The sequence below is a fragment of the Photinus pyralis genome, unplaced genomic scaffold (genome assembly GCF_008802855.1).
Source record: "Photinus pyralis isolate 1611_PpyrPB1 unplaced genomic scaffold, Ppyr1.3 Ppyr1.4_LG8, whole genome shotgun sequence".
NCBI lineage: Eukaryota > Metazoa > Arthropoda > Insecta > Coleoptera > Lampyridae > Photinus > Photinus pyralis.
The window spans coordinates 33,141,556-33,149,260 of record NW_022170819.1 but is presented as its reverse complement, the minus strand read 5'-3'; the positions used below and the strand labels follow the sequence as shown (position 1 = coordinate 33,149,260).

Genomic DNA, 7,705 nt, shown 5'->3' with positions numbered 1-7,705 from the left:
TACCTTACGTAACACGCATGGGAAACATAAGCGAAAAAGTGGAAGCTGCGTCGGCTGAAATTACGTCAAAGTCTTCGGCGCCTCCAGCAGAACCCCCGAAAAAATTGAAACCTTGCTGTGCCTGCCCGGAAACGAAGAAAGTGCGTGATGCATGGTAAGTCACTCCGCTTCTTCGCCCCCGAAACTCATCCACTTCGCTTACAGCATCATCGAAAACGGTGAGGAGAACTGTCAAGATTTAATTCAGGCCCACAAGGAGTGCATGCGAAGCATGGGTTTCAACATCTAAAGTGCTAGCTACGTTAGAGACAATTTAGTGTTTAGTATTGCAAAATAGAGTAAATAAACCATGGACGAGGAAGTTAGGCAGGCCAGGGTGGATCTGCGCGAACGATTTCTGCGTTTAATATCAACCTTGAGCAGTATGTAGGTTTCCTTCGTTATCTTTGTTACACAACTTCCTTTGTAGGCGGAGAACAATGCAGTTTAAAATTGTACGACAAGAACGAGTACAAATGTAAAATACGCGCATTTGATCCGGCTTTTCAAAATATGGTCGTAGAAAATTTAAATACACCTCATCCTCTACCACAAGGTCGCGCTATTATCAGATTAAGCGATGTTATTTCAATACAATGTGAAGTGGAATTGTAAATCTAAATTTGCTGTTTATCTACTCTATTTATTGTTGAATAACAAGTATTAAAGTATTTCATTTAATCTCTTTTCGTATTAATTAAAGTAAGAGAAATGATCATGAGTATACTTTCAGACTTTGGAGAAATGGTTAGGGGTAGCACATTTACAGTCCTTGGCAGAAGGGGAGGTAGAAAATTAGCATCCCTTCGCAAGCGATCTAGGCAAATTTTTTAGTAGTCCCAATTAGATGCGTACCACATATGAACTAAAAACAATTCGTGAATATGAATATATATTAAAAAATTTCATGAATTAAGATTAATAGGTTCATAATTTACATACTAAAAATCAGACTTAATTTAGGACTTATCGTTAGTACAATTGTCAGTTTCGTGTTCAGGTTCATCTTCATCATCCCCAAGCATTTCCTTAAAATTAAAATTAGTGAATTGTACCCATAAATTGTCCTTCTTACTTGTAATACGGCGACTAAATGTTTAGATTCCTCCAACAGCTCCTTACAAACCTTATTCTCATTCTCCAAGCATTCTATTTTGTCTTTCAGTCGTTCATTCTCCTGTAAACTGTCGTTTAGTGATTCACCCCGCTTCTCTGCCAATAAGCGCCAGTAGTCAACGTTCGATTCGTTATCGGAAGTAAGGTCTTCGGCTGTTATTACAGCTTCGCCGGTTTGTACTGCTTTGTGAGCTACCTGCTTCGGTTTCTCTTCGCTGTCGAAAGAGTTGGTAAAGTAATCGACACTAGAACTGAATATCTACTTACTTTGTCAATTTCACCTCCTTAACCATTCGTTTACGAGAGATGAGATTCTCTTTATTGGCAACCTCTTGGAAAACTTTTAAGTTAGTTCTGGAAGATTTGGCAATCTCCTGAAGATACAAGCATAACCTCACATTTTATTTGTCAATTAATGAATTTTTACCTGCGTTTCTTGGGAATCGATTTTGATTACAACTTTATTTGGGCCTGAGGTCTTCATTATATATAAATTGGGTCACCAGTTAAATAATTGAGAAATATATCACTTTATTTATAAAAAAAAGGTTAATTGTAACCGCCAATTTCGTGCTTGGAACTAACAGGGGGGCCAACCGTCCATACCAATCGTCATTTGGTGGCTGCACTCATATACATACAGGGCTGCGCATCAAAAAGAATGTTTCCAAGATAACTTGTGCGCGAAAAGAAACTTTCTTCTTGTAATTTTACCATTTCCATCGTAAATTCGACGTTATGGCGCCTTTAATTTCTCAATACTGTAATAATCTTAAGAGTACCTCGAAGCCAGTATTGAAATCGTGATCTACAGTGGTTGACAAGTCTAGTGGCCAAAACTACAAGCAGACCCACCTAACTTAGAGAGCCCCCCTTCTCGCATTGCTAGACGCAAGTTCTGCTTGCTCGAGATGAAAAAGAAACATATACAGTGACAAATCCGATTGCTTGCGATTCTTTTTTCCTCGGAGATGGTTCATGACGACATCATATTGATAATCCATTTACACGTGAATGCATTTCAAAAATAATCGAAAACGTACTACAATTGATGTATACATCAGAGCGTATCGTATTTTTGTTTCAGACGTAAAGGTGCGTTGCTTAACTCTAGGGATAAAGCACATGAGGGATCCGATGGAAACAAGATATGAGAAGAATTTGAATGGAAAAGCAAGGCAAGGAACAAAAAGAAATGGAATAAAATAATCAGCACAGGGCCATGACGGTCTGTGAAAAACATTTATTCACTACACTTTCACTGTAAATGTAGTATTCATAAGAACTGTTTTTGACAAATGACAGATTGTCTATAATACAAGTTTGGTTTGAACATCCTGTATACAAACAAAACTTTTAGCCAAGCAACAAACCTTTTAATTTTGTGGTTGGCATCACTGCTTTCCAATGGAAACTTCTGATCCATGTGTTTTGCATAAAACACCATAATTTTACTCATTTAAGTACCGTAAGCCATAAAAATCAGTGAAAAATGGGCACAATTGTAGAGAAAATTTCTGCCATTGAAGCAGAGGTAGGTAATTGCCCAAGAATAACACCGGTACGTTTTCTAACCTAAAAATGTCTTTAGATGGCAAGAACTCAAAAAAACAAAGCAACCGCAGGACATTTGGGCTTACTCAAGGCGCGATTGGCGAAATTGCGACGAGAGTTGATCACACCGAAGGGTGGTGGGGGCGGTACCGGTGAAGGTTTCGATGTAGCCAAAACCGGCGATGCGAGAATAGGATTCGTTGGGTTTCCTTCTGTCGGGAAGTCGACCTTGTTAAGTAATCTGGCCGGTGTGTATTCTGAGGTTGCTGCTTATGAGTTTACAACTCTTACGACCGTTCCGGGTTGTATCAAGTACAAGGGTGCCAAAATACAGGTAATTACATTGGGCAAAGTCAGTGCGTGGTATCATTGGTAATGCTTTTAGTTACTGGATCTACCCGGAATCATCGAGGGGGCGAAGGACGGTAAGGGTAGAGGTCGACAAGTAATTGCGGTTGCCCGTACTTGTGGACTAATTTTTATTGTTCTTGACGTTTTGAAACCCCTACAGCATAAGCAATTAATCGAGCACGAATTGGAAGGGTTTGGTTTACGGCTGAACAAACAGCCACCTAATATTACCTTTAGAAAGAAAGAGAAAGGTGGAATTAACTTGAACATTATGGTACCCCAGTCTGAACTTGATTTAGATACCGTAAAAACGATTTTGTCAGAGTACAAGATTCATAATGCGGATATTACATTGAAATATGATGCCACCAGTGATGACCTTATCGATATTGTGGAGGGAAACCGAGTGTACATGCCCTGCATTTATTTATTAAACAAAATTGGTAAATTTAGATGTGTATGAAACAGTAATTGTAATAATAATTCTAGATCAAATTAGTATAGAAGAATTAGATGTTATTTACAAAATTCCACATTGCGTTCCCATTTCTGCACACCACAAGTGGAACTTCGATGACCTTCTGGAAAAGATGTGGACCTACCTAAAACTCGTGAGGATGTGAGTATTTATCTACTTGTAACTGTCACATCATGGTATCGTCTTCTGCAGCTACACGAAACCAAAAGGACAACTGCCCGATTACAATTCCCCAATAGTCCTGCACTCTGACCATACGTCCGTAGAAGACTTCTGTAATAAGCTCCATAAAAGCATCGCCAAGGAATTTAAATAGTGAGTATGTCAAGTGAAATTACATGCCAGTATCGTGTTGTGTTTCAGTGCGCTCATTTGGGGTTCGTCCGTTAAACATCAGCCTCAGAAAGTTGGCAAAGACCATTTATTGGCAGATGAGGATGTCGTGCAAATTGTTAAGAAAGTTTGAACATTTTTTATCTTGTGACAGCAGGTGTACAATATGGTGCAAGTGTGATTTTTATGAAATAAATGATTCTTTGCAACCAACTCTTTTATTTGCTCTTTACCGTCGCCCACAAAGTGTTTGTGAACACATTTTTAGTAAACAGAAATTAGTAAAACATTTTTTGAAATATTAGTTAATTTACTTCTACTTTTGGTCAAATAAATTGGGTGTGGTTCTTGTTATATAATATATTGATGTGCCTCGACTACCCTTCAGTTAATATCCCTCTCAAGGAAAGGGTAAAGGGTCAACAAGTCAATAATCTATTAAAATTGAATTGGTTCTTATTTTCTTAAATATATCGCCTATGCTGTAAGAGAACACATATTAGTAAATGGGGTTGAGGTGGAACAATCATGTAAGGCAAATGCTTAAACCACATTCAACTGCAAGGGAATTGTTCTTTTAAGAACATCATGCATTTGGGCATTGAGGGCGACATATGTAGGGCATTAACATCACTACACCCATATCCGCAGAAGCAGAAGCGCAGCAATCATATCAGAATTAGCAGCAGATTTTACAACACCAACGATGGCGCTGACCAACAGCGGGACACCAACCACGAGCGTCCCGATACACGCAGCCCGATCGTACTGCGTAACTGCGGCAATAACTAGCACCACCACCACCACATCGCTCAACAAAAAACGCCGCTGCTTTCGGCCACTGTAGGTACCCTCGTCGCTAACCCCGCCGATACAGGTGCCGGAGTTCCCTAACTTCGTCCACCACGCGAGAACGCTTAAAAACTGTTGGAACGATCGGCTAACATGGTCCGCAAACTAAGAGAACGACGAATTGGAAAAAAATTAATGAGCATACCAAAATGCGATGACCGCGTCCACCAGAGAACACCCTACCAGGAAAGGAAGGAAACTTCTGAGATACCTCCTCGAGGAGATAAAAGTCGAGCGACGGTATATACGAAGATGGTGACGGACCAGAGCTCCCGAGCTAAGCCGACAGGTCAACGCCAAGCAAGCCGCCCTAAAAATTGCCATAGCCAACTACCATCAGAAACCCATGTGGAACCAGTTTGTAGAAGGAACGGTTGGGGAAACGGGCCATGTCACATGTGTAGCGGATTTTAGGAACATTCACCAAGGCAACACGCCCAGGAGGCAGAATATCACATACAGAGCGCTGTAAAACATAACCAGAGTAGTCCTGGCCTACATCACACGGATTTTTGATTCGGCGATGGTTTTACGAGACAGCGATTATCCATCAGTATGGAAGCGGGCAATGTTGATCATGCTGCCCAATCAGGGTAGTCGAATCAGGAGCCCAACACGAATAAACAGGTCCACCGAGTAAAGAAGTTTCGCATCGCCGCCGGGCAGGATATATTGAAAGGGCCGACTCCATATATCCGATACCTCGGTGTCAACATAGACCGCAGGCTGTCATTTACCAAACACGTCGAGGAGACTGTAGTGAAAGCCCGGACAAGATGAGCCCGACTATTACCCTCAGCTGAACAGCAACGCGCTAATGCAGAAAACCAAGGTGGCGATGTACAAAACCTACGTTCTAACGATCATGACGTACTCATCTGCAGGTTGGAAGGCGTACAAGAGAAACGTGAGCAAGTCGGAAGTGGTACACTCCATCGCGTTGCGGACTACTGTTCGTAAGGAACCAAGATATCCAACAGGCCCTGAAGATTCCCAGCAAAAAACTAAGAAGCAGCGGCCCAGGAAATAAGGAAACTAAATGTACTCACTCCAGTCTCACCAACCGTGCCAGCATATGTGACACTATCAGATGGATTCCGTCATCCGTGCCTATAAAACTAAATGGTGACTGGAGGTGGAAAAAGCATCGCTCCAAGAGCAAACGCATCTCCGTAAGGAGGAACAATAACATCGTTTCCGATGGCGACCCAAGAACACAATAAAAAGCGCCCCAGGAGGATGCTATAATAAGAATAACAAAATGAAGAATAATCAAAAACAATAAGCAGTATAGAAGCCCATGGCTAGAGTTGCTAAAGAAGGGATCAGGTACTGTGGTTCAGGCTCAAGACGTCGCCACTGCACACCGTCAATTCCCGACTCTGAGTGAACCCCGTTAGTCAGGGTCGGCGCCATCCACACGTGGGGCATCCTGTATATATTTCGTATATTATTTATCTATTTATTTATTTATTATCCCTCTCTTGTTCTGGGCCCTCAACAGGCTTGCGCCCAATTACTGAGTGACCCGCATAATACTTTTTAGAGGTTCCTCTGCAGAAGGTCTTCAGTTGTTCTATACTACTCCGGTATTTACCTTACGAATTAGGAAAACTGCAGGAAAACCTAATTCGGAGTAGCCGACAGAATGCTCGAAACTGGTCTAAGGTAATTTCGATCTCTGCCACAGCTGAAAAATTCACCTCAACCCAGGTTTGAACACCCGACCTCCGGATTTATGGTTCAATGCTCTATCACTGAACCATAAATAAATAAATAAAGGTGTGTAAATAAATTTGTAGTATACATTTCCAACCTCGGATTTGCCGTCCAATAGTTTCGCCGGCATCTGCCGAGTAACAGGGTTTGTTATCATAGTCGATTCGGCGCCGCCTGTAACCCCGTTCTAAAAAACCGCTCGAGCGACGAGCGATATCTAATTGTCTCAAAAATGCTCGCGAGCATCGAGTTGTTGGAAAAAAACGCTCGCGAGCGGCGCTTAATCCATCAGCGCTTGATGGCGGTTAAAAGCGCTCACGAGCGAAAAAAACGCTCAGGCGCCGTTAAAGCGCTCGGCAGAGGAAAAAAAGCTCGCGAGTGGAAAAAGCACTCGCGGGCGGAAAAAGAGCTCACGTGCGGAAAAACAGCTTGTGACCGGAAAAAAACGCTCATGAGCGGAAAAACCGCTCGTGGGCAGAAAAAAAAGCGCTCGAGCGCCGAGCACTTTAAGTAAACGCTCGAGTATCGAGCACCAAGCGCAGCTCCGAAAAGTGCTTTTTCCGCTTGGAGCGCTATTTCGAGCGGTGTATAAATATGGAACCCCAAACTACAAGAAGGCACTGAAGCCGGTGGCGCACTGGTTGCATTGTCGACTGCTATTCGGGAGGTTGTCGGTTCGAAACCCCTGCCGACTGTTATCTGTCTGGAATTCTGTCAGAGGGGTTTCCTCAGGCGCACGCAGCTTTGCATTATAGCATTATGTTGAAATCTACGAGGCGAATGCTGGAGCAGTAGGTACTCTTCCCTCTCTGCAGCCTAACGCCGTTCCTACCGTTCCCATCCTTAACTTTACCTATCCTAATTTTCACGAATACGAATCAACCGATTTAAAAAAATCAAATATCAAAATAAAGGACTTTGAAAGACCTTTCAAACAAGCTATTACTCGATACCACTTGCCATTTGAAACTTTTAAGGGAATGGCCCTGGGGTGCAGAGGGTGACAGGGGGTGAAGTTGATTTTGGTTAAAAAGTTGTTCCCCTCAACAAGTATTTTTTCCTGTAATCAATGATTTTCGATAAATACGTGGTGGGAAGTATTCAAATGAACACCTTGTATAAAATTAGCCCTGTGGTCACTAACGTTAAATGTGCAGGTTATCTGTAGAAAACGTTATTTTGCCCATACTAAATAACACAAAGTAGGTAACGTTTTTTGGCAGATAACGTGTATCGTAGGCCTCGGTTTGATACGTTTTTTTA

General features: G+C 42.0%; 2 protein-coding genes across 2 annotated transcripts; one reads left to right on the top strand and one right to left on the bottom strand.

Moving 5' to 3' along the window:
• Positions 1 to 914: 914 nt before the first annotated feature.
• Positions 915 to 1,746, bottom strand: LOC116178875 (geminin-like). The gene is made up of 4 exons (XM_031498508.1): positions 1,583 to 1,746; positions 1,423 to 1,529; positions 1,115 to 1,370; positions 915 to 1,067 (listed from the first exon to the last, which is right to left on the bottom strand). Exons 1-4 carry the CDS (start codon positions 1,637 to 1,639, stop codon positions 999 to 1,001), a joined length of 489 nt encoding a protein of 162 aa, XP_031354368.1. The 5' UTR covers positions 1,640 to 1,746; the 3' UTR covers positions 915 to 998.
• Positions 1,747 to 2,538: 792 nt separating this feature from the next.
• LOC116179360 (GTP-binding protein 128up) lies at positions 2,539 to 4,080 on the top strand. The gene is made up of 6 exons (XM_031499144.1): positions 2,539 to 2,689; positions 2,747 to 3,043; positions 3,095 to 3,503; positions 3,550 to 3,679; positions 3,731 to 3,853; positions 3,902 to 4,080. The coding sequence occupies exons 1-6, from the start codon at positions 2,648 to 2,650 to the stop codon at positions 4,002 to 4,004; spliced, it is 1,104 nt and encodes a 367-aa protein (XP_031355004.1). The 5' UTR covers positions 2,539 to 2,647; the 3' UTR covers positions 4,005 to 4,080.
• The last annotated feature ends 3,625 nt before the right edge of the window (positions 4,081 to 7,705 follow it).

Excerpts from the sequence above, each read along its gene's own strand:
- LOC116178875 (XM_031498508.1), bottom strand. The coding sequence starts at position 1,639 with ATGAAGACCTCAGGCCCAAATAAAGTTGTAATCAAAATCGATTCCCAA. Across the intron at positions 1,371-1,422 it reads AAGGAGGTGAAATTGACAAA|CGAAGAGAAACCGAAGCAGG; the intron begins GTAAGTAGATAT and ends CTCTTTCGACAG. Across the intron at positions 1,068-1,114 it reads ATTTAGTCGCCGTATTACAA|GAAATGCTTGGGGATGATGA; the intron begins GTAAGAAGGACA and ends TTTAATTTTAAG.
- LOC116179360 (XM_031499144.1), top strand. The coding sequence starts at position 2,648 with ATGGGCACAATTGTAGAGAAAATTTCTGCCATTGAAGCAGAG. Across the intron at positions 2,690-2,746 it reads TTTCTGCCATTGAAGCAGAG|ATGGCAAGAACTCAAAAAAA; the intron begins GTAGGTAATTGC and ends AAATGTCTTTAG. Across the intron at positions 3,504-3,549 it reads TTATTTATTAAACAAAATTG|ATCAAATTAGTATAGAAGAA; the intron begins GTAAATTTAGAT and ends TAATAATTCTAG.